Here is a 26,770-nt window from a genome sequence, read left to right on the forward strand (position 1 = left end):
GAGAGACAGAATCTTGTCTCAGGGCTGGAGTGCAGTGGCTGATCATGGCTCACTGCAGCTTGACCTCCCGGGCTCAGGAGATCCTCCCACCTCAGCCTCCCAGGTAGCTGGGACTACAGATATGCACCACCATACCCAGCTAAGTTTTTGTATTTTTTGTAGTGACAGGGTCTCACTATGTTGCCCAGGCTGGTCTTGAACTCCTGGGCTCAAGCGATCCGCTCGCCTTGGCCTCCCAAAGTTCTAGGATTATAGGCATGAGCCACTGCACCAAGGCCCCGTATAGCTTTTGTTAAGTTCATGCAGTGGCAGGGGTGATGCTCAAAATATTTAACAATTAGTAGAAAGTGGGCACTGAGCAGTCAGAACAGATGCCAACCGAAGGGCCAGAACTTTGTAGTTTCTAGATCCTGGGGGAGGTTCAGGAACTCTGGGGAGGGGGCGTGCAATAGGAGGACACTCAGGGGTCTTAGGGTCTCTACCCCTTATGGCTGCCCAGGGGTAGAGACCCTACCCCTAAGGTAGGAACTAAGGAACTAAGGGCTGCCTTAGTTCCTGCTCTGCTTGAACAAATCACCTAGTGTCCTAATGCTCTTGTCAGCCTAGCTTTGAGTATTTGATTCATGGATCTTCTCATGGCTGTGCCGATGTATGAGCTCTTGCCTGTACATATTCATGGCACTTAGCCAACTTGTCTTGTTACTTCTTCCCTATCGCCTATTTGCCTGAACCATCTGAATTATCTGAACCATCTAAACTATCTGTCATCTCCCCATCTGCCTTATGGGAGCCTGCCTGAGTCATGTTGTGATTGGCTTCAATGCAGGACATTCTCAAAGAAACAGTCTTAGGATTACTTTGTACCTGAAGACAAAGATATTACTGGAGAATAGTTTGCTGGAGATGCTATTGACATAGCTATAGTTGTAAGATTAGGTTAACCACTCATTCTTCTCTTGTGTAAAGCGTTAACAGTTCAGTTTGCATATACATTTGGGTCTTTATTCTGTCTTCTTGTCCTTTCCTGTGTCTTGAGTTGTTTCTGATGTACTGCCTGGTACATTGACTTTTGTCTCCAAAGACTGATTTTGTAGCGGTATTGAAAGTTACTTAAGGATGCCCTTGAAATAGATTTAGTTGCCAGGCATGGTGGCTCATGCCTGTAATCCTAGCACTTTGTGAGGTTAATGCAGGCAGATCACCTGAGGCTGGGAGTTCAAGACCAGTCTCACCAACTCAGAATTAAAAAAATTAGCCAGGCATGGTGGCCATGCCTGTAATCCCAGCTATTCAGGAGGCTGAGGCAGGGGAATCACTTAAACCTGGAAGGCGGAGATTGCAGTGAGCTGAGATCGCGCCATTGCACTCTAGCCTCGGCAACATGAACAAAACTTCGTCTCAAAAAAAAAAAAAAAAAAATAGACTCAGCTAGGACTTTGCTGGGACTTATTGCACATGAGCACATATTTTTTTCCTTTATTTTTTTGTCTTGTTTCTTACCTTTTTTTGTTCCCTGTCTACACTCCCTACCCGCATACTTTTTGCTGAACACCCAGTGGGCTGCACAGGCTCACCTATCTCAGTTGATTTTCCTTCCTGAGCTCTTTTAGAGGCCCCTCTCATTATGATGAGAACAAAAGGGGCCTCTAAAAGAGCTCAGGAAGGAAAATCAACTGAGATAGGTGCCTTCTACCTAGGGACCTTCTTGGCCTTTGCTGACCTTTGCTTAACGTGACCATTTACTGCTTCAGAAATCTGGCTGTTTGGGCGGTATTTGGCTTCTCAGAATTTGCAGTTGGGAAGTTGTAAATGCCCAATAAAACATGCTTTTTTATTTTATATTTTCTAGATTCTTGTCTTGAGAAGGACGTTATCGTAGATATACACATTTTTAAACCATGACTCTTTATTTGTAGACATGGTCACTGGCGATAATGTCTGTGAGTAGTATCTCAGAAAAGGCTGCGTGCAGACAGATTGTGCTCACACTTAAAAAATCATCTGTCAAATCCCTTGGTCTATAATTATGAAGGCTGGGTTATGATTTGCTGGTTGCACAGCTATTTCTAGAGTCTGTCACTGCGCATGACTGTCTGTGCCTGGGGCTGTGGGCCCGTTGCTGACAGGAGCAGAGCTCTGGCTGCCACAAGAGCAGATTGCACGGACTGCTGCTCCTGCTTCTCAGTCAGCCTTCCTCGCTTGCCCTCCTTAGCTTTGAATGGAGCTTGTTTCTCTCTAGAACTCTTGTCTATTCGCACTTTGCTTTTTCATATGGTGACTGCTGCCTGTTTTGGATGTGTATATTGCCCAGTGTTTTGCCATTAACTCTCATCTTTTGTATTGATGGATTTCCTGTCCTCTAGAAGCTCTTTGTTGCTGAATCTTTCTCGTCATTGAATGTTAAATATGCTTCATAAGTTATTGATGGTACTGTGTAGGAAATCAGACTGTGTTTGTTTCAGGTCAGCTTCCCAGGAAAATATTTTGAGATGGAGACTACGTGCAGGAGATTTACTGGGGAGTGCCCTCAGGAAAAACACTCTTAAGAGAGTGAGGGAAGCAGGATTGGGTCAGGGAGAAGTTGAATTATATTGCATATGCAGATGGCCCCAAGATCCCATGGGAAGCTTCAGAGTTGTCCCGAGTCGAAGCAAGTACTAGCTCTTTCCTATCGACCAGCATTGGCCTGGGGGACGGGACTGGACGTGATGGCTAGCTCTTAGGCCGGAGGACAATTCCTAGCTAAAAGCCATGCTGCTACCTTCTCAGCAAGTGGCTCAAGGAATGGGGGAAAGTGTGGGGAATGCCTCATATTATCCAGACTTGTCATAGTTTTGCATATAGTGCAATTTCTACCCTACTTTTTTTTTCTATCCTACTTTTAATTTTAATATGGATGCAATGTTGGTTCCATGCTTAATATGGGTGCATTGTTGGTTCCATAAATATGCCTACAAGCCAAGCATATTTATTTTCTTTTTATGGTTCATTTTGGTACAAAACATGAAATTGATGAATTCAGTCTAAGGAAAAATAGAGTGTAGGCCAATTTCAACAGAATAAACTCTGCCTTAGTGAACAGCCATTGTCCATAAAAATCCGCTGTCACTCAGTAGGTGATGACTTCATCCCTAAAAACCAAAACTGGAAATGGGAAGGATAAAGGGTTGAACCCCATTGTACCAAAAGCAGTAGGGTTGATTAAAATTTGTGCAGACTTTTGCCTGGTAGTTACAGTCTAAATATAAAAAAAATCATCAGATTAGAAAAATAATCCAAGTGCATCATCTATGTGTTTGACGAAACAACGTAACAGATGCTGTTTGATCTGCTTAGAAACCACAAACAGATGGAGTAGACATGACTGCCAGAGGGAAATTAGACTGACCTTATATTTCACAGACTAGGTTGTTGACTGAGAGTACTGATTAGCAGACCAAAACATCAAGTCAAAATTAGTTTTCAGTCTGTGTTAGAAACAGAGGGTTCGGCCGGGTGCGGTGGCTCACGCCTGTAATCCCAGCACTTTGGGAGGCCGAGGCGGGCGATCACCTGAGCTTCCCTTGCAACTTGGTGACGACCTTGTGACTGAGTTCTGGTTAATGAAATGTAAGAAATGATGTGTGCCATTTACAGGTCTAGTGTACTGAAACCATGCACATAATCCTGGCTGTATCTTCCATAAAACAGCAGAGTGGAGAGGACACTGAGGACCTAAAGAGCCATAGACGGAAGGTGCCTGGTGTTCTAAATGACTCTGGAACAGAGCACCACTCCTACTTGCTTATCTATGCGTGACACGAGTGAGGCATATCATGCACAGATCAGCATGATATTGCTGTGGTGTTGCTTGCTATAGCAGTTAGTCTGCTGATAGTTATAGTCAACCATTACCAATTTTAGGTATATGGATAAAGGCCAAGATTTCAGCTCTGAGAGTGAAAGGAGTGCTGTTCAGAAGAACTTTCTGTGAGAACACAAATGTTTTATCTGCATCATTCAGTAGGGTCTTTTGTTTTTGTTTTTCTGTGAATTTCACTTCTGTACAGTAGGGTCTTTACTAACCAGATATGGTATGAGTACTTAGAATATGGCTAGCATGGCTGAGAAGCTGAATTTTTAATTTAATTTTAGTTAATTAAAATTTAAATAAAAAGATGTGGCCAGTAGCTACCCTGTTAGACAGGTCAGGATTAGAGACTGGGCAATGTCTCAGCAGTGTGCTGCACCCCCACCCCAAGCCTCCATAATAATTCTAAAGGGCCAGAGACTGTGGCTGGACCGCTGTTCTAATGGTGGAGTGAGCAGAAAGGGCCGCCCTGGAAACAGCCTGCTCTCCCAGAATTTGTTGTGGCAGAGGATCCATGAGTATTTCTTATGGCTGTCTTGGGAGAAAGAGCCTGGAGTCACTTTGTACCTTGTCTAGAAGGAAACCGGAAGGAGTGATGTGACCTCATTGGAATGGTATGCTTTTGTGACTAGAAGTGGTTGGGGAGACTTTTTAATTATTTGAGAATGACCAGAAAAAATTATAGGATCTACACAAAATCTTATGTAGTGTTGAGAGAAAAGGCACGCCTCATTGTGGATTTCAGAGGTCAACCAGGAAGGGAAATGTGGTTGTTTTCTGAGTGTACGCTATGATCTCTGCTTGGGCTAATCTAACATTTGTAATTAAAAAGCACTTTAAGATCTTTTTTTTTTTTTTTTTTTTGAGAGGGAGTCTTACTCTGTTGCCAGGCTAGAGTGCAGTGGCGCAATCTCAGCTCACTGCAACCTCTGACTGCCTGGTTCAAGGGATTCTCCTGCCTCGGCCTCCTGAATAGCTGGGATTACAGGCACACACCACCACCCAGCTAATTTTTGTATTATTATTATTAGAGACAGGGTTTCACCATGTTGGTCAGGATGGTCTGGATCTCCTGATATCGTGATCCACCCTCCTTGGCCTCCCAAAGTGCTGGGATTACAGGCGTGAGCCACCGCGCCCAGAGCACTTTAAGCTCTTTAAAGGAGAAGATGCAGTATGTCAAGCAGCTTCAACCTCATAGTCTTCATTTAGTCTTTTCCTCACCCCCATCCAAGACTGTGCTTAGTGTCTTGGGCTCATTTGGATGCAGAATCAGAGACATACTATATTTTAAGGCATGTTGTATGTATAATTTAATAGAAATCAAAGAAAAAGATCCATAGGAGGGTCTGGCTTTACATGAATAAAACAGGAAATTCATTACGGATTCAAGACCTTGTACCTTAGGTTTCTATTGCTGTGAGATTAAAATTAAAAAATTAAAAATAAAGATAAAAAGATAAAAAACAGCAACAAAAAACCTCACTCTTTGCACTTGTGAGATGCCATAGGAATGACTCTGTTCTATTCCACTAGCTGCTTCTTTTCCTTTTGTTCTCTTCACTTATGATTTCTGTACCCTGATTCCCTCACCTGTACCAGGGGCACACAGTTTCCAGAGTCCTTCTATGTCTTTGTTACTCAGTTTGGTCTGCAGACCAGCAGCATCAGAATACCCTGGGAGCCTGTTAGAAATGTAAAATCTCGCCAGGCGCGGTGGCTCAAGCCTGTAATCCCAGCACTTTGGGAGGCCGAGGCGGGTGGATCACGAGGTCAAGAGATTGAGACCATCCTGGTCAACATGGTGAAACCCCGTCTCTACTAAAAATACAAAACATTAGCTGGGCATGGTGGCGCGTGCCTGTAATCCCAGCTACTCAGGAGGCTGGGGCAGGAGAATTGCCTGAGCCTAGGAGGCGGAGGTTGTGGTGAGCCGAGATCGCGCCATTGCACTCCAGCCTGGGTAACAAGAGTGAAACTCTGTCTCAAAAAAAAAAAAAGAAAGAAATGCAAAATCTCAGGCCCCACCCAAACCCATTGCATTAGAATCTGCATTTTAATAGGATATCCAGGTGACCCACGTTCATATTAAAGTTTGAGAAGCACTGATCTACAGGGTTAATTTCCTTCCTTCCTCCCTCCCTTCCTCCCTTGCAACCTCTGTGTTAAGCAGCCTAGGCTCTCAGTTTTTCTCAAACTCTCAAAGGAAAAACTCTGATAGACACAGCCTAAGTGTCAAGACCCAGCAACCATAACTGGAGGGGTGTGAGGCTATGGTACAAAACATGCTTCCTAAGGCAGGACCGTGGGTAGAGACTTTTAAGAAGGAATGCTTGACATTATTAAGAGATTTTAAAATATTTTCATTTACAAAACTGCTCTTAAGTTGTTGTTCACTTGCAATTTAGAAAACATTAAGTCTTTCTGTAAGTCAGAGCTTCCTACCAGCAGGGACTAATAAGCAGTTGTTATAATATCAGTCAATATGAAAGAAAGACTGTATTACTAACCTGTGAAACTTTATTTAAAATAAATGTACAGGACGAGCACGGTGAAGTCTGTAATCCCAGCTCTTTGGGAGACTGAGGTGGGTGGATCATTTGAGGCCAGGAGTTTGAGACCAGCCTGGCCAACATGGTGAACCCTCATCTCTACTAAAAATACAAAAATTAGCTGGATGTGGTGGTATTGTTGTACTGGCCCGAGCATAGAAAGTCAACACCAAGACAAAAGTATGCCACATTGCAGGGTCTTTATTGCCGGCGGCCTCGGAGGACTCGTGTCTCTCCCACCCGTGGCCCCCAAAGGAGGGTGTCAAGAACTTTTATACCTGTAAAACCACCTCAAGGGGTGAGGGTGAGGGTGAGGGGCAGGGGTAGGGGTGAGGGGCTTCAGACATTCCGAGGGCCGGTGGATTCCGTAAATCACCTCCTGCGCGGAGATGAGGGTGAGGGGCTCAGGACATTCCGAGGGCCAGGGGACTTTGGATATTCAGATTGTTACTTAAGTGGTTTACAGAAGTCAAGATAAGCATTAGTTTACACATTGTCTGGGTAGGGTGGAAATGACAGATCTTAATTACTTATTACAAGTCTTAGGGGCCAAGATGGCGTCGGTTTGGACTGCTTGCCTGTCACATTAGGGGTTACAGAGAGCAGTTTTAACAGAAAGCCGTGGTATGGTTGAGGTATGCAGTTTTATGGGGCTTTTTACCTTGTCACAGTATATGCCTGTAATCCCAGCTACTTGGGAGACTGAGGCAGGAGAATTGCTTGAACTCGGGATGGTGAGGTTGCAGTGAGCTGATATTTCGCCACTGCACTCCAGCCTGGGCAATGGAGTAAGACTCCATCTCAAAATGAATAAATAAATAAAATAAATGTACAGTTCAGCTGGGCACAGTGGCTTATATCTGTAATCCCAACACTTTGGGAGGCCCAGGTGGGAGGATTTCTTGAGGCCAGGAGTTTGAGACCAGCCTGGGCAACTTAGTGAGATCTTGGCTCTTTAAAATATTAAGTGTATGTAGTGGTGCACACCTGTGTTCCCAACTGTTCGGGAGGTTGAGGAGGTCACTTGAGCCCAGGAGTTCTAGACTACAGTGAGTTATGATCACACCACTCTTCTCTAGCCTGGGCAACCGAGTGAGACTTCATTTCTGTAAAATAATAAATAAAAAGAAATGTACAGTTCCGTAGACTTTTCCAAAACAGACTTTTTGTTGTCATCATACTTCCAGGGACCAATGTTCTATACCAAACAATGACTAATCATTAGAAAAGATTTTAAAAAGGTAACATTTTGCCCTGCTTTTCTTTATTTGCCAGGCAATACATTCTCTCTGAAAACAGAAAGATAGCTCCTAGATATATTATTTTCTCCCAGCTGATAAAGTGGCTTCCAGGACCAATCTTTTAATGTAGGGTTATTAAAATCACAAAGGGCTAAATTGCTCTAATACTGAGGGTCCCCCTGCTTACAGCACAATGGGATACAGTATTATTATGACCAAAACCAATCACTCACCACACAGTAAGGGGCAGGACCTTTGGTTTCTTAGACTGTACTCACATGATGGTGGCATCAACATCACTGGGGGATTTGTTAGGAATGCAAATTCTTAGCCCTGTCTCCTACTTACTGAATCAGAAACTCTGAGGGTGTGGCCCAGAAGTCTGTTTTAATGAGCCTTCCAGGTGGTTCTGATGCTTAGTGAAGTTTGAGAACCAGTGAGTAAGGGTAGTGCAAATTCCTATAGCAAATATATACTCATTGGCTCAAACAAAATACAAATGTATTTGTTGTTGATTTAAAGGTACAGGTGTAGGTAATCAGGTTGGCAGAGTGGTCTCTTTCACATAGTTATTTAGGAACTCGGGCTGATGGAGGCACTTCCACCTTCATTGTGTGGCTTTCATGGTTGCTTCAAAGGTCATCCCAGCCAAAAGAGAAGAAGAGCATGGAGAAGTGGCTGTGGGAAGTGTTTATATGCATGTATGTCCAGAAATGGCTTACATATGTCCACATTTCATTGGCTAGATCTCAGTCACATGGCCTTACCTAACTGCAAGGGAGGTTAGGAAATGTAGTCCAGCTTGTGACCAAGAGAAAAACGCAAACATGGATAAAAGATAATTATAAAAGAAGCCAATTACATTGAAATATAAATTATTAAAAATATTTTTGACAGCTGTAAAGGTACTTTCTAATTAATGCATTGAATAACAAGGTCTAGTGGTGTTACGGGAAAGGAGTCCTGAGTGAGACCCCCAGAGAGGGTTCTTGAATCTCCCACAAGAAAGATACCAGGGTGAGTCCACAGAGTAAAATGAAAGTAAGTTTATTAAGAAAGTAAAAGAGTAAGGCGGGATGTGGTGGCTCACGCCTGTAATCCAAGCACTTTGGAGGCCAAGGCGGGCAGATCACCTGAGGTCGGGAGTTCAAGACCAGCCTGACTAACATGGTGAAACCCCTTCTTGAAAAAAAAAAAAAAAAGAAAGTAAAAGAGTAAAAGATTGGCTACTCCATAGACAGAGGAGCCCCAGGGCTACGAGTTACCCATTTTTATGCTTGTTTCTTGATTATATGCTAAACAAGAGGTAGATTATTCATGCATTCCCCTTTAAGACCATATAGGGTAACTTCCTGACGTTGCCATGGCCTCTGTAAGCTGTCATGGCAGTGGTGGGAGTGTAGCAGTGAGGATGACTGTGAGGACGGCCATAGGTCACTCTCATTGTCATCTTGATTTTGGTGGGTTTTAGCCAGCTTCTTTGCTGCAAGCTGTTTTGTCGGGAAGGTTTTTATGACCCATATCTTGTGCTGACCTCCTGTCTCATCCTGTGACTTAGAATGCCTTAACCGTCTGGGAATGCAGCCCAGTAGGTCTCAGCCCCATTTTACCCAGCTCCTATTTAAGGTGGAGTTGCTGTACTTCAAATGCCTCTGAGATTGGCACATTTACTAACTACTGTGATTTTGAAGTAACAAGGTTAGTATAAATAGTATTTCAAGAGATCTGCGCCACTAACAACTTTGTATTTAAATCTATGACTACTTTTGGTGGCAAAAGTCACAGGCACTACTAATGATACCAGGTTTATGGCCTACATTCATAATTGAACCATATGTTAATTTTCAATTGTAAGTTATTGAAAATAAAGGCATATTTTTTCTGCATCCAAGTTAATTGACTGCCTTCCTCATCTTCCTTCAATTTCATCTGTGGGTTGAAGAGCCTCTGCTGTAAGCCTTATTTCTAGCCTGGGATGAGGGGAATCTTTTTTTTTTTTGAGACAGAGTTTCAGTCTTGTTGCCCAGGCTGGAGTGTTACGGCCCGATTTCAGCTCATAGCATCCTCTGCCTCCTGGGTTCAAGCGATTCTCCTGCCTCAGGAGAATCGCTTGAACCCAGTAGCTGGGATTACAGTAGCTGGGATTACAGGCATGCACCACCATGCCCGGCTAATTTTGTATTTTTAGTAGAGATGGGGGTTTCACCATATTGGCCAGGCTGGTCTCGAACTCCTAACCTAAGGTGATCCACCCACCTCAGCCTCCCAAAGTGCTGGGATTACAAGCATGCACCACTGTGCCCTGCCATCATTTGATTTTTTTTTTTTTTTTTGAGACGGAGTCTTGCTGTCACCAGGCTGGAGTGCAGTGGTGCAATTTCGGCTCACTGCAACCTCTGCCTCCCGAGTAGCTGGGACCACAGGCACGTGCCACCACCCCCGGCTAATTTTTTTGTATTTTTAGCAGAGACAGGGTTTCACCTTGTTGGCCAGGATGGTCTCGATGTCTTGACCTCGTGATCCGCCCGCCTCGGCTTCCCAAAGTGCTGGGATTACAGACGTGAGTCACTGCGCCCGGCCATCATTTGATTTTTTTTAATGGCATATTATATGCTTTATAAGCAGTAGCTTATTGAGCTCTATAATATTTACATATGGTAAATTTATATCTTGTATAATGATACACCTTAGTTCTTCAGATATGATACAAAAGTAATTTATATATATGTATATATGTGCAGATATATATGTATTTTCTTTTTTCTTTTTTTTGATGAAGTCTCACTCTGTCCCCCAGGCTGGTCTTCAGTAGCACAATCTCTGCTCACTGCAACCTCCGCCTCCTGGGCGCAAGCAATTCACGGGCTTCAGCCTTTCAAATAGCTGGGATTATAGGCGTGTGCCACCACATCCAGCTAAGTTTTGTATTTTTAATGGAGACGGAGTTTCACCATGTTGCCCAGGCTGAAAAGTAATTCTGTATTGATGCTAAGTGGGTCAATGCGTTAATTTTCCATCTTTTCAGATGCGTAATCAAAAAACTTGACTGTAGTTTGACCTTATAAAGGAATAATGCTTACCCGAAAATGTTATTTTTTAAAATTTCTGCCTCATTCATCTAAATTGTTGATAGACGTTTTCTTGTTTTAATCAGTCAACATATATTCCTGAGCACTTCCAGTCCCGTGGATATGTGTAGAATATTAATTCTGAATGCATTACTGCTTTATAATCTCTTTACATAAGAGCAGAGTGGTGAAGAGGACTGGTTGGAGTTAGGTAAACCTGGGTTCTAATCTGGACTCTTCAAATTGCAACTTTTTGTGTTTAAGCAGATTCCTTAACCCTGAAAAGTTTTCTGCAGGGCGTATATAGGTTTAGTGCCTACATGGTGCTTAGTTAATTATTGCTATTAATATTTCCTCCTTTTTATGCCCATCGACTCATACACAAACAGCCTGATTAACACTGAGTATTCAACCTCCAAGGAAAATAGCTAACCACCTGCATGCTTTAACAGAAAGTGCATGCATTAGAGATTTTTGTTTGTAGGTGACAGGACCTGACTCTGTCTGACTTAAGCCAAAGGAGAATTTAATACAACTAGATTATGGAACTCACCATCAAGACCGCATGTCTGGTTAGAACAGACAAAACCAGGCAGCTTCAGAAGGTCTTTGGTGTAGCCACTGGAACTAATGAACTCTTACTCATTTCAGTCTTTACCTGCCTCCATGTAATATTCACAGTCCAAGCAGAGAGACTTGAATTCACTGAGTCTTGGCTATGGGCCTACCCCTGAGATGTACTGGGTTATTAAGAGGGAGGATCTAGAGTGGGCTATGGAGCATCTTGATGTAACTGTGTCTGAAGACATTACTCATCACCAGGAAATGCAAATAAAAGCTACAGTGAGATATCACCTCACATCTGTTAGGATGGTTGTCATCAATAAGGCACAAGATAAAAAGTGTGGATGAGGAAATGAAGTGACTGCGTCATCTGGGGTAAATATCTGGGGTTTATTGTCTTGCACCAAGAAAATTTAGAGCACGGACACACTGGAGGAGTTTAGGAGTGGAGGTTTAATAGGCAAAAAGAAGAGACAGAGAAAGAAAAATTCTCTCTCTCTCTCTCGTAAGAGAGAGGAGACTTCCCAGAGGAAAAGGCTGGCAGGTGGTGGATGCGCGGAATTTTAGAGTCTGGCTTGAGGAGGTGGTGTCTGATTTTCGTAGGGCTCACAGATTGGTTTGATCAGGTGTGATGTTTACCTAGCAGCTGGGAGGGCTGGTCTCCCCACCCTAATCTTATTATGCAAATGAACTCTTCCCTTGGCCGGCGCCAGTTTGTCTGCTCCTTACTGTACACGTGGCTGGCAGAGAAGGGAAGATGGAGCCATCATTTTGAACACGTCTGGTCCAATCTAGGTAGTTCTTTCCTGCTGGCGTCCAGCGGTGAAAGCTCTCAGCTTGTTGTCTATGACTGCTGCTCGACTTTACAGGCTGCTCTTTGTTGGAAAATGATTTGGGGCTGCTTCTTACTAAAGGGAAAACCTTACTTAGGACTCTCATACCCTTACTATCTGCCTAGTAATTTCTTCTTAACTCTGGTGTCAGAAGGATATGGAGAAAATGGAACCCTTGTACACTGTAGGTGGGAATGTAAAATGGCGTAGCCACTGTGCAAAACCGTATCGTGTTTCTTATTGGAAACGGGTTTATGATATTGGGAAAAGTCTACACAGAGGCAATGGATTACTCAGCAAGGCTTGTTTACTTCCTGCAGGAAGGGTGCAACTCTTGCCACAAAAGCACACCTGAGCAAAGACAGGGACATTAATTACTTTCATAACCTGACGCAATCGCCCTACTGCTGGGTCCAATTTCTGTTGGCCAGAACGGGATCTCACATTCTATGCTTGACCCGATTGGCTAAAAACTTGGAAATTTTCTAAAGAAGTAAAGGCAGCCGGGCGCGGTGGCTCACGCCTGTAATCCCAGCACTTTGGGAGGCCGAGGCGGGTGGATCACGAGGTCAAGAGATCGAGACCATCCTGGTCAACATGGTGAAACCCCGTCTCTACTAAAAATACAAAAATTAGCTGGGCATGGTGGCGTGTGCCTGTAATCCCAGCTACTCAGGAGGCTGAGGCAGGAGAATTGCCTGAACCCAGGAGGCGGAGGTTGCGGTGAGCCGAGATCGCGCCATTGCACTCCAGCCCGGGTAACATGAGTGAAACTCCGTCTCAAAAAAAAAAAAAAAAAAAAAAGAAGTAAAGGCAGAGGAGAACAAAGGAAAAGAGAAAGTAACTTGAGGAATGCTTAGAGAAACGATAACATTTCCAAATAAGGAAGAGGATAATGTCTGACCTAAGACTTGCCTGGGCTTGTCCAGGCATGCCAGGGCAAATATTTAGGTTAAAGTGTAAGAACTAAGAACACGGGATGCACTTATTTCTTTATTATAACTAACAGCTACTTTAAGATTATTAGCAAAAGCTTTAAAGTAAATTAACCTTTGAAGAAACTATTATTTATTTGTAATAAACTAAGAGGAAAGCTTTGAAGAGGAATCTTTTATTTATTCTTATTTCCTACATTTCTCAAAAAGTTAAAACTAGAATTACCATATGATCCAACAATTTGCGTTTCTGGCTGTAAGTACAAAGGAGTTGAAGTCAGGATCTTGGGTCCAGGTGAGGTGGCTCACGCCTGTAATCCCAGCACTTTGGGCGGCCAAGGCGGGCCAATCACGAGGTCAGGAGTTCAAGACCAGCCTGATCAATATGGTGAAACCCTGTCTCTACTAAAAAAAAAAAAAAAAAAAAAATTAGACAGGCATGATGACAGGTGCCTGTAATACCAGCTACTCAGGAGGCCGAGGCAGGGGAATTGCTTGAACCTGGGAGGGGGAGGTTGTAGTCATTTGAGATCGTAGATGGTGCCATGGCACTCCAGCCTGGGCGACAGGGCGAGATTCTGTCAGAAATAGAGAGAGAGAGAGAGAGAGAGGGAGAGAAGGAAGGGAGGAAGGAAAGAAGGAAGGAAGGAAGGAGTCAGGATCTTGAAGAGTTGTACATGCTCCTATGTTCTTTGCAGCATTTTTCACAGTAGCCAAGATATGGAAACAATCTAAATGTCCATGGATGAGTGGATAGAGAAAATGCAATATATATACACAGCAGAATAGTACTCAGCCTTAAAAGTGAAAGAAATCCTGGCATATGCAACAGCGTGGATGAACCTGGAGAACATTATGTTAAGTGCAATAACTCAGTCACGAAAGATAGATAAATACTGCATGATTCCATTTGTATAGCTATCGAAATTAGTCAAATTCATAAAATCAAAGAGTAGAATGGCAGTTGCCAGGTGCTGGAGGGAAGGAGAGATAGGAAGTTGCTGTCCAGTGGGTATACAGTTTCAGTTATGCAAGCTGAGTGAGTTCTAAAGATCTGCTATACAACATTGTGCCTAGAGTTAACAATACTGTATTGTGCACCTAAAGGTTGAAGAGAGATCTTATGATAAATGTTCCTCACACACGCACATACCCCCCCCACACACAAACACTCATGACTGGACATCTTGAGAACTGATTATCCAAAAGGTGCGATAAATTGGGGTGGCCTAAAAATGATAGAAGTCCACTACTCACAGGCTTCAAGTGTCTATCAGCTACTAGAGAGTAACTCTTACTAGCACCTGGAAGAGCTGATAGCACCACCTACTGTTTCAAGCTAAAATTTCCTCGGTTAAAAGACATGGCTTAGTTTTTATATTACTTAGGACCAGAAAGTGTCATAAATCAAGGAGCTATGATTCTTTGTAGTTATTTAGATAAATAAAGGCGAACACTCACTGATGACTCCATGTTGTTTATAGTGTTTGTAATCATAGCCATGAACTGCTGATGTGTAAATTGTTGCTGCAAGATCCAGGAAGTAAAGCAGTAGTAATAACGATAATAATATATTAACTTCTTTTTCTATGCTGTGTACTGTTCTGAGTACCTAATGCTAACTATCTCATTTAAACACCACCATTACTCATTTTCCTGTTTCTATTTGATTTCCTTTCTAGCCAGTATGAATCATACACTATTGTGTTCAAGAATATATTTTATTCACACAAGTAATATACATAGTAATTATAGTGAATACTTACGTACTACTACGTGCCAAGGACTCTTTGAAGTACTTCACCTGCATTAATTTATTCTTTTCAGTAACCCTATGATGTACTATTTTAATCCTCACTTTACAGGTGAGGAAATCATTAAGTAACTATGCAAGATCACACAACTAGGACGTGACAAAGGCAGTATGAGAAACCAGATTGTGGCTGGAGTCTGTGTAGTATACTACACTGCTTATAAAAAGTTACTTTAAAATAGTTCAAGTAAATTTGGACATGACAGAAATCACTGAGGCAGTGCTCAGATCTGGAGAAAAAATGTTAAAGTGGAATGAAGATGACTGAAGTTTAGGAAAGGCTGATTTAAGTGGTTTAAAATTTTTGGCCAGTGAGCTGATAAATGGACCAGAAACCTGAATTAAAAAAAAAAAGGAAAAAAAATTTAAAAAATATAAATTTTTTTGGCCAAATGTGATGGCTTACACCTGTAATCCCAGCACTTTGGGAGGCCGAGGTGGGTGGATCATGAGGTCAGGAGTTTGAGACCAGCCTAGCCAACATGGTGAAACCCCATCTCTACTAAAAATACAAAAATTAGCTGGGCATGGAGGCACACGCCTGTAATCCCAGCTACTCAGGAGGTTGAGGCAGGATAATCGCTTGAACTCAGGAGGGGGAAGTTGCAGTGAGCTGAGATCTCATCATTGCACTCCAGCCTGGGTGACAGAGCAAGACTCTGTCTCAAAAAACTTTTTTATATCAGAAATAATTCTGCATTGAATATCTTCCTGGGCACTCTTGGTAGAATTTCTCTAGGGTAGATACAGGGATGTGAATTCACTGAGTTATTGCTCTTCAGAATTGCTGTGCCAACATGTTTTAATCTGTGTCATTTGGTTACTTTAGGGAAGTTTTACGCAGTTTTTCTCCCTGTTTCTAGAATTTGTAGATCACTGAGGAATACTGGTAATAATACCGGTTAGGCAAGATCTGGTTGCTTATTACTCGTAAGAGGAGACTCTACATTCCTACAAGAGAAATGTACTTGACTTACTCCACTATTACAGAAGCGAATATATTATCAGTTATTTTGTTCATTCTGCCAGAACACCGAATTTCTGAATTACAAGAATGCCGGGGCTATGAGAGATAATGCCACCTAGTGGTCCGACTAAATTCTGGTTCCTAGAAGTTCTTAGTCTTCAAAGTGTAGAAAAATTATCGGAGAAGCTTGTTAAAAAATGAGATTCTTGGCCTCACCCATAGTGAGTGTAATTTAGAAGGGAAGAGAGAAAGAGAAAGGGAGAGAGTGAGAGAGAGAAAGAGAGAATGTGTGCGTGTGTGGTGGAGAAGGGCGGGGCCTGGGGGTGGGATGGAGAATGTCCAGGAACCTGCATGTTTAAAAAGCAGCCTGTATAGCTGTTGGTTTTGATGTGTGTGGTCTAAACTGCCCTAGAATTCAGTTCAGCATTTGGCCCAGTTCCTTCTCCTCAATCCTCTTCTCCAGCAGCTGCTGTAGTACCTTCTGGGTTACGTGGGAGTGGTGGGGATGTTCTGGGACTATTTTGGGTTGAGGAGGACCAGCTGAGCTTGCACACAGGGGCGGGATGAGAACAACACTAATGTCTTTGGGGATGGATTAGAAGAGCCCAAACAATGATCATGGGTTTGCCAAATCCATTTGCATTTTCTCCTCACCGATTTCTGTTGACCTCATTGCTCCTTTTGACTCTGTCACTAACCTACCCTTCCTTTTAAAAAATTTTCTCCTTCATATCCTTCAGCCTGGTGTACAGGGTCTCTATAATTGGACTGTAGCCCATCTTCCAGCTTCCTCACTGAGAATCCCACTGTACACATTAATCTTTCAGTATCCCACAGAATCATTATTATGCTTTTTCTCATACTGCTTCACCCTCTGAAATTCTTACTCCTCATTTTTTATGCCTTTACTGCAACCTTTAAGTCTTTTCCAAATCTTCAAAAATTCAGAAGACACACAAACTCAAAGAAGCCCTTCTTAGAGCAGTTACTGTTTTATCTCTCACTAACCTCCCACCATATTTAGTTCATATCCTCATACCAGCACATTATCAAATAATGTTTCTTATTGTAAATACTCCATCCATCTGTCCATCATCTGTCTATTATTTATTCATTTCTTATGTTGTTTCCTTTGCCTTCAATGTAAATTCAGTTCATTCTTCAAATGCCACCCACTCAACTAAGCCAAATGTAACTCTTCTCAGTTTCATTGATTGACTTCCTTCTCTGAGATCTGCTAGCAGTGAGAGTCTACCACTTTAACCACTTTAAGCCTTAATTACACATTCCCATGTGTTTATGAACTTTGTGTTAGATTTCTCTTTCTGCTCTCCAGTAGATTGTAAGCCATGAGGACCAAGACTATTTTACCTGATTACTGATATTTTCCAAAATTGCATGTTTCAACTGCATAATATGGCCTAGCTGAACTTGTTTCCATTGTCTGAGTTGTCCTTATACTCCTCTTGCTCTAAAACAAGAGGAAAATGGCAATTTTATTGAGCACTTCCTATGTGTCAGATACCATAGTTGGAATTTTACATATGTGTGTAAAATTAAAATAATTTTAAAATAAAAAATTTTAAAATAAAAATAAAAAAATATATACACATATATAGTATGTATGTATATACCCAAATATGTATGTGTGTGTGTGTATATATGTATTTATTTTTTAGATGAAGTCTTGCTCTGTCACCCAGGCTGGAGTTCAGTGGTGTGATCTTGGCTCACTGCAACCTCCACCTCCCAAGTTCAAGCAATTCTCCTGTCTCAGCCTCCCAAGCAGCTGGGATTACAGGCGCCCGGCACCACACCCAGCTAATTTTTGTATTTTTAGTAGAGACAGGGTTTCGCCATGTTGGACAGGCTGGTCTCGCACTTGTGACCTGAGGTTATCCACCCACCGAAGCCTCCCAAAGTGCTGGGATTATAGGCCACTATGCTCGGCTTGAATTTTATGTGTATTTATGTCATTTAAAATTTCAAAGCTCTGTGAGTGGAATGTTACATGTTTTATAGGTTAGAACAGTTGGACTCGGAAATATTTAATACATTGTGTAGCTATAATTAAGAAGTCAGCATTTGGACCCAATTCAGCTGATGCCCAAATCCATACCCTTTGTTCCACCACATTGGCTCCATTTGAGTTTGGAATCCTCACTTTGTGGTGTTTTGTAGTGATGCTTTGCATTCCTGCTTTCCTTCCGCGGAAGGAGTCTCTCTCAGGAATGTAAAGTAGCACTTTACCCTGGAGTCATATCCCGTGCTTCTTCCTACACTCTACTTCAGGCCACACTGGAAACACCCTTCTTCACTCACACTCTGCTTGATGCTTCAGTCAAGCAGTGTGCCCACCTGCCTTTTTTTCCTTCTTTTTTTGGGGGACTGGATTTACTCAATTCAAAATGTTTCTTAATGTAGAATAACTCTGGACCCTGAAATACTGGGGTGCTTTAAAGAACACTTGTGGGGAAACCTTGCTTGCATGTTGAGCCTCCTCCATGCTCACTTTGGGGGTGCACATGATCTCACTGACCAGAGTGATTTTTGGAGCTCTTTGTATAATTAGCCCTGGAGAACTTCCAAACTAACTCAGTACAAATCTGGATTTGCTTGGTTGTGTTTTCTGCCACAGGGATTCAGAGCAAGCCCTCGGCATATTAGAAGACGGGTCGCAGCGGCTGCAGCTGCCCGTCTGGAAGAAGTGAAGCCCGTGGTGGAAGTTCACCATCAGAGCGAGCAAGAAACTTCCGTGAGGAAGCGAAGAATCAAGAAGAGTAGCCGAGTCCAGCCAGAATTTTATCACTCTGTTCAAGGTGCATCAATCAGGAGGCCTGTAAGTAGAGAACTGTCATTTATAAAAATATTAATTTCGCTGTCAAATTGTGTGGTTCTTCTTTTAGTTTAAAAACATGATCAGATTAACTCTGAATAATTGGGAGGTTATGTCGTTGTTATTCCCAACAAGTGGCAGTGTACTCACATGAGTTCCAGCAAGGAATATGGTTTCACAGAAGGTTCTAGGGTGGATAGATAGCTGACACAGACGCAAGAGTTAGTCAGTGTCAGGCAGCTGATATGAAGGCTGGTGAGTTCCCAGCTAGGCTGGAGCTGGGGATCTAGAATGAGGATGGGGACCTAGAGTCAACAAATCTAGGTGTGGTAATGAGAAAATCAGAATTGGTGAAGAGAATGACAAAAAAACCAATGTAGGGATAGGAGAAGCAGCGAAGGAAGGTGGGGCGGGAGTCTTGGGCATTAACAGTGGCTGAACTCCTCCTGGAGGCTCTTGAGCTGGTAAGACCTGTGCCTCCCTCCACAGCCAGCCCAGGCTTCCGCTGTACGTGCCTTGGCCTTATCAGGTGTGGCCTTCATATTGTTATAAGGCAGCATCATTGTCGCTTTTTAAGCTGGTGCCCTGTGTTTCTGTTGGCCACAATGTTGCCTTTCATCAGAAATTCAGGGCTCATCTGGGAGCTGGTCTTCACCTCCTTCTCACATCCCGAGCACACTGTTCTAAGTGCTCTGATTTTCCTTTCCTTGGTTCTGGCACACGGGCTTTTTACCAAGGCTGGGGCTAAGAAAATGCCATTTTAAAACTTGTAAAGTTATTTTATTACTGCAATAATTTTATGTTGCTTTGGGATTAGAAAAAAGTGTCTGTATGGTTCGTCCCTATGCTGTGGGGAGCCTGCTGTTTCTGGTGCCAGCCTACGGAGCCGTCAAGATTTGACTTGAAAATGTTTTTGTAAATTATCGAAACAGAACTTGTCCTTCTATGGGGGTAACTGTGTGGCAGGCACATGTGGAGACTGTGAGAAGGCCGGGAGAATGTCTGACTCAGTAACCAGGCCAACGACCATGGAAAGAAGTTAAATGCATTTACAGAAAAGGACCTGCTAATCATAACCAATTGAAGAAAAAGTACATCTTTAGAAATGAGACTTCATTTTTCATGATTCAATAAAACAAAGGCTAAGTAGAATTTGGTATCTATGCAGAGAATTAGGAAAGGGTAGGAAAATTTATTCATTCAACAAACATGCTTTTTATACAGAAAATCAGGGACATATATGTTAACTAAGGGCTTAATGCGTAACAGGTATTATGTCACTCATTTAACACTTCCGTAAGGTAGATGTTATTACTATTTTTTTTTATTCATACTATTTTTTTTTGAGACAGAGTCTTGCTCTTTTGCCCAGGCAGGTGTGCTATGGCGCAATCTTGGCTCACTGCAACCTTCCGCCTCCTGAGCTCAAGTGATTCTCCAGCCTCAGCCTCCCAAGTAGCTGGGATTACAGTCACCCGCCACCATGCCTTGCTCATTTTTGTATTTTCAGTACATGGGATTTCACCATGTTGGCCAGGCTGGTCTCGAACTCCTGACCTCTGGTGATTCTCCTGCCTCAGCCTCCCAAAGTCCTGGGATTACAGGCATGAGCCACCGCGCCCAGCCAAGGTAGATGTTATTATTCCCATTTTATGGATAATGAAACTGAGCCCCAGAGACGATACATAACTTGCCTGAGGTTACATGGTTCTAGGTGGCCTGCCGCCAGAACCCAAGCACGTACCTCTATAGTCTGTTACTTCCTATAGTACCTTGTCACTAAGAAATCACAGTTGAAAAAGCCGGGCACGGTGGCTCACGCCTGTAATTCCAGCACTTTGGAAGGCTGAGGTGGGTGGATCACCTGAGGTCAGGAGTTCGAGACCAGCCTGACCAATATGGTGAAACCCCATCTTTAAAAAAAATAAAAAATCATTTAAAAAACAAAAAATCACAGTTGAGTCAATCTATAGACATGCACACAAGCAATTATAATGCATCTTCTGTGCTTTGAAAGTACTGTTCTAAAGTTATACACAAGGCATTATGGAATCATTTTGGATCTCCAGAAATATTTATAGATAAGCAGACGCCTGAGATGAGTTCTGAGAGACAAGGAGGAATTTACCAAGTACAAAGTGGAAGTAGGTATCCTGATGAGAAGAACATATGTAAAAGTGCAGACACACAGAAGGGTATGGCATTCTCAGTGACCAACTTGAGGTGGTGCTGGCAGATGAGACTGGTGGTTTGGGTAGAGGCCAGATAAGAAAGGGCTTGTATATATGTATGTATGTGTGTGTGGGTGTATGTGTGTGTATATATATATATAGACATATACTTTTTTGTTTTGAGGTGGAATCTTGCTCTGTCACCCAGGCTGGAGTGCAATGGCATGATCTTGGCTCACTACAACCTCTGCCTCCCGGGTTCAAGCGATTATCCTGCCTCAGCTTCCTGAGTAGTTGGGATTACAGGTGTGCGTCACCATGCCTGGCTAATTTTTGTATTTTTAGTGGAGACTAGGTTTCACTGTGTTGCCCAGTCTGGCCTCGAACTCCTGAACTCAGGCAATCCACCCGCCTCAGCCTCCCAAAATGCTGGGATTATATACGTGAGCCACCACACCCAGCCGGTGGGCTTTTATATTATGCTAAGTAGTTGAACTTATTTTCTGTAATAGGGATCAATTGAAGGTAGGGAATAGGTGAATTGTTTCTCTTGCTTAGGGTATAGCTAATTCCTGGCTTCTTCTAATCTCCTCACGTGGATTGAGAAATAAGTGATTATCATCAAAGTTTAGAAACTCTCGACCATCATTATTCTCTCACAAGCCCTCTACATAACTGCCTTGGTTAATGAGACATAGTCTTTATGCCTCTGTGACTTGGAACCTGCTGTCTACTTTGCCCTTTAATGTTTTTCCTCATTCTTTGTTTGCCTGGTAAACTTCAGTTCACCTTTGAGACTGATTCATGCTCAGATGAGTCAGGTGAAGTCTTTTCTGATCCTTCCTAATCCTTCCTATCTGAATGAGGGGCCCTTAGTTTTGATCCTCAGCACTAAGTAAAAACCTCCATCAAAATAGGAGGTTTCTGCAGTAAGAACCCCCATGTGGGTTCAAATCCTGCACTGTGTATCTGCAGGAAACAGCACACTAAGAGGGTTTAACTGAAGAGAGTTTAATGAAGGGACAATTTACAGAAATATGGGCAGGGCCCAGGTGCTTTATCAGCCTTCAGGTGGAGGCTATCTGCTTCCTACTCCTGCTTAAGGGGCAGCAGAGGGCAGTGGTCTTAATGGATCCTGGTGGGAAGAGCTGGAGCCATGGAAGAGCCCTTCCACAGGAGTGGGGCTGAGGGATGCAGCCACTGCCACAACCTAGTGAGTCAGGAGGGAGCATGGCGAATAAGTATAGTGCTGCCTTAGCTCCTGCTTCCAGTGGTACCTCCTTTTGACCCAACCTACCTAGAAGCCAGAAGGCAAAGCAACTTGGGTGATGCGGATCACAGCCATTAGTTTCCAGGGACTGAGCAAGGAAGAGATGGACATATAATTTGAAAGAGTGGCAGGGACAGCAAAGAATAAAAGCATACCTACCTGGTGGCTGAGCATGGTGGCTCACTCCTGTAATCCTAGCACTTTGAGAGATAGAGGTGGGTGGATCACTTGAGGCCAGGAGTTTGAGACTAGCCTAGCCAACATGGCAAAACCCCCACTCCAGCCTTGGTGATAGAGCGAGACTGCGTCTCAAAAAACAAACAAACAAACAAACAAACAAACCTGGTATCCTTTGTTAAGGTATTTCAATTCTCTGAGAATCAGTATCCTCATTATAAAGTGAAATAGGAGAAAGGACACCCTTTTCAACAAATGGAAAAGGTTGGGCTAGCCACATGCAGGAGAATGAATCGGGATCTTCATCTCTCACCTTGCACAAAAATCAACTCAATATAGATTAAGGACTTAAATCTAAGACCTGAAACTATAAAAATTCTAGCAGATAACATTGGAAAAACCCTCCTAGACATTGGCTTTGGCAAGGATTTCATGACCAAGAACCTGAAAGCAAATGCAATAAAAACAAAGATTAATGGTTGGGACTTAATTAAACCAAAGATTTTTTGCACGGCAAAAGGAGCAGTCAGCAGAGTAAACAGACAACCCACAGAGTGGGAGAAAATCTTCACAATCTGTACATCTGACAGAGGGCTAATAACCAGAATCTACAGCTAACTCAAACTGATCAGTAAGAGGGAAACAATGAATCCCATCAAAAAGTGGGATAAAGATATTAATAGACAATTCTCAAAAGAAGATGACACACAAATGGCCAGCAAACATATGAAAAATGCTTAACCTCACTAATGTTCAGGGAAATGCAAATCAAAACCACAATGCGATACCACCTTGCTCCTACAAGAATGGCCATAATCAAAATATCAAAAAACTGTAGATGTTGGCATGGATGCGGTGATGAGGGAACACTTCTACACTGCTGGTGGGAATGTAAATTAGTACAGCCACTGTGTTAGTCTGTTTTATGCTGCTGATAAAGATCTACATGGGACTGGGAAGAAAAAGAGATTTAGTTGGACTTACAGTTTCACATGGCTGGGGAAACCTCAGAATCATGGTGAGACATAAAAGGCACTTCTTACATGGTGATAGCAAGAGAAAATGAGGAAGAAGCAAAAGCAGAAACCCCTGATAAACCCATTAGATCTCATTAGACTTATTCGCTATCATGAGAATAGCACAGGAAAGACCAACCCCTGTGATTTAATTACCTCCTCTTGGGTCCCTCCCACCATACATGGGAATTCTGGGAGATAAAATTCAAGTTGAGATATATATATATACACATACACACATGATGGAATACTACTCAGCCATAAAAAGGAATGAATTAATATCATTTGCAGCGACCTGGATAAATTTGGAGACTATTATTCTAAGTGAAGTAACTCAGAAATGGAAAACCAAACATCATATGTTCTTACTGACATGTGGGAGCTAAGCTGTGAGGACGCAAAATCATACGAATGATATCATGGGCTGTGGGGACTTGGAGGGGAAGAGTGCGAGGGAAGTGAGGGATAAAAGACAACAATATGGTGCAGTGTATACTGCTTGGGTGATGGGCACACCAAAATCTCACAAATCACCACTAAAGAACTTGTGTAACCAAATACCACCTGTACCCCAATAATTTACGGAAAAATAAAAAATGAAATAATAACAGTAGCTACAACATAGAGTTGTGGGAATGAACTGAGCTGACATATACAAAGAGATTGCATGGTGATGACCTGCTTAGAATAAACAATAATTAGTAGTTTTTTTTCCTCCTCCCCTAGACCGTGAATTCTTTGAGGCCCATATCAAGGGGTCTAGAATGTCTCCTGGCATCCGTCATTTGGCATCTCAGTGAATACTATTGTCTAAGTGAGTGAATGATATATGAAATATAGCTTATGATGAGTGGTACAATTGGTGAGCATTATAGGAATTCAGAGAACAAAGAGGGTGCCCCCACTCCTAAATAGGTTGGTTAGGACATAACTACTTTATGGAAGAGTTGGTATTGAGTTGGGCTTTAAAATATGGGTAGCTAAGCTGGGCATGGTGGCTCACGCCTGTAATCCCAGCACTTTGGGAGGATGAGGCGGGAGGATCATGAGGTCAGGGGTTCGAGATTAGCCTGACCAACATGGTGAAACCCCATCTCTACTTAAAAATACAAAAATTAACTGGGCGTGGTGGCGCACACCTGTAATCCCAGTTACTTGGGAGGCTGAGGCAGGAGAATTGCTTGAACACGGGAGGCGGAGGTTGCGGTGAGCGGAGAGTGTGCCGCTGAGCTCCAGCCTGGTTGACAGCGTGAGACTCTGACTCAAAAAATAAAGTAAAATAAAATAAAATATGGGTAGCTCTGGGTATGGTGGCTCACACCTGTAATTCCAGTACTTTGGGAGGCTGAGGTGGGAGGATCACTTGAGCTCAAGAGTTTGAGACCACCCTGGGCAACATGGAAAGACCCTGTCTGTACTAAAAATTAAAAGCAAATTAGCCAGGCATGGTGTTGCATGCCTGTGTATTCCCAGCTACTTGAGAGGCTGAGATGGGAGAATCTCTTGAGCCCGGAGTTCCAGGCTGCAGTGGGCCATGATCATGCCCTTGTACTCCAGCCTGACTGACAAAGCAAGACCCTGTCTGGGAAAAGAAAAGAAAAGGGTAAGAACTGGCTGGGAACAGATGCTGGGGCCAGGAAGTAGAATAAACGAAAGTGCTGAGAACTGACCGGATGTGGGGATTCATATGAGAGAAATATAAGATAAAGCTGGAAAAGTAGATTGGGGTCAACATACATTTCAGACGACCAGTGGTTTAAGCTTTCTTTTCTGTGCTTCTGAAGACACTGTAACAGGTGAGTAGTGTGATCATAGCATGATTTTAGGAAGATTAAACATGTGCAGGGTGCATCAGGAGAGCAGAACAGTTAGGTGGCTGCAGCAGCCTAGGAGTGAGGTGGTTAGAACCTGAATTTGGGCCTAAACCATGGCGCTCTGCTGACATCTGCTGATGACTGCTGGTGGGGAATCTGAGGATGGCCTCATCCTCTCTCTTGAATGATCTGTTGGAGGAGAGAGAGATTAGAGGGCAGCAAATAGCAGTGGAGACTACTCAGTTGCTTGGGGCAGAAAACCATTCTGGGGAGTGTTCTTTTTTTTGAGACAGTTTTGCTCTGTCGCCCAGGCTGGAGTGTGGTTGCGCAATCATGGCTCACTGCAGCCTCAACCTCCTGCGCTCAGCCTTCCCACCTCAGCCTCCCAAGTAGCTTGGACTACAGGCGTGTGCCAGCATGCCTGGCTAATTTTAACTTTTTTTTTGCAGAGATGGAGTCTGTACATGTTGCTCTGTGTGGTCTTGAACTCCTGGCTCAAGAGAACACCTAGGCTTCCCAAAGTGCTGGGATTACAGGCAGGAGCCATCACACCCAGCTGGCAGTGTTCTTCAGGGCAGATAAGGCTGACTTCCACCATGTTACTGCATCTCCCGTCAGTTGTCTGAGAGACTGGACATTGTCAGAGTTGGAAGTGAGAAGACTGTTGGCTTCTTGTCTCACAGAATTCCTATGCAGGCTTCTAGAACCTTATGGCCTCTGCCTACATTTCTCTACTTTTAATACCGTAGATGAACTTGAACTGAGGCTTTGTGTCCTCTTCTGGATTTGGTTAGGTGCAACCATTAGTGCCTGCTAGAACCACCCTATTCAACATGTGTCCAAAGCCTTTGTGTTTTCTAAACTTACTCATTTGGAGAAAATCAGTGTTACAGCATGTTGCCATGAAAGCATCTCTGATTATTACCTGGAGATGGAGTAAAAATAAATCAGTTTTGGTGATTCAGGATTACTTGAATGACTTTATATGAAGCACTCCAGGCATGTCTAGTGGGAATCTGAAAAATAAATACATCTGTGAGTGAGACAGACTGAAAACAGAAGTAGCTGTAAAGGAAATGAGTCAGAAAGCGTGACTGTGCAGTTTTAGGTGCGTTCAGTGAGAACATTCTCTTCAAGTGTTATGTGGAATGCAAATACTTTAGCATCTTAGCTGTTTTAACCTAAAAATTTAGGATATTTACTTATCCTAAATTTGTAAGTTATACCCAAATATACCTATGAGAATTTGTAATGGGGATCACTAATAAAAACTTAATAATATCTACATTTTATATTACTCCTTGTTTTAGATATATCCAAGAGTAAATAAACTAAAAATTTATCCTGATTACCTCTCGGTACATATGTATTTGGATTTATACTGTACATTAAATGTCACTAGGATGTTTAGGATTTTTTTTACCACCTTAAAACAGAAAAGATTATTAGATCCAGATCTCCATTTATTCCTTAATATTTTCACATTACAAAGCATTTTGTTTTGTTTCTGAATCCCAGGATTTTTAAACATCATCATCATCATCGTCACAAGAACTCTTGTATTACTGCATGTTTACCTCATTGGCAATACGTGGGGATTGTTCTCTGTACTCTTCTCTGTTTTTCTCTCATTTATCTTCTCAGCGATTCTCTGGGGTAGATG

General features: G+C 42.7%; 1 protein-coding gene across 1 annotated transcript in view; it reads left to right on the forward strand.

Annotated features, from left to right (window-relative positions):
* Positions 1 to 26,770, forward strand: part of DST (dystonin) — a 510,996-nt gene that overhangs the window by 42,505 nt on the left and 441,721 nt on the right. The window contains 1 exon segment of the mRNA XM_037732623.1: positions 18,462 to 18,662. Coding sequence (XP_037588551.1) covers positions 18,462 to 18,662 — 201 coding nt within the window.

This window comes from Cebus imitator, unplaced genomic scaffold (genome assembly GCF_001604975.1).
Source record: "Cebus imitator isolate Cc_AM_T3 unplaced genomic scaffold, Cebus_imitator-1.0 Scaffold460, whole genome shotgun sequence".
Taxonomy (NCBI): domain Eukaryota; kingdom Metazoa; phylum Chordata; class Mammalia; order Primates; family Cebidae; genus Cebus; species Cebus imitator.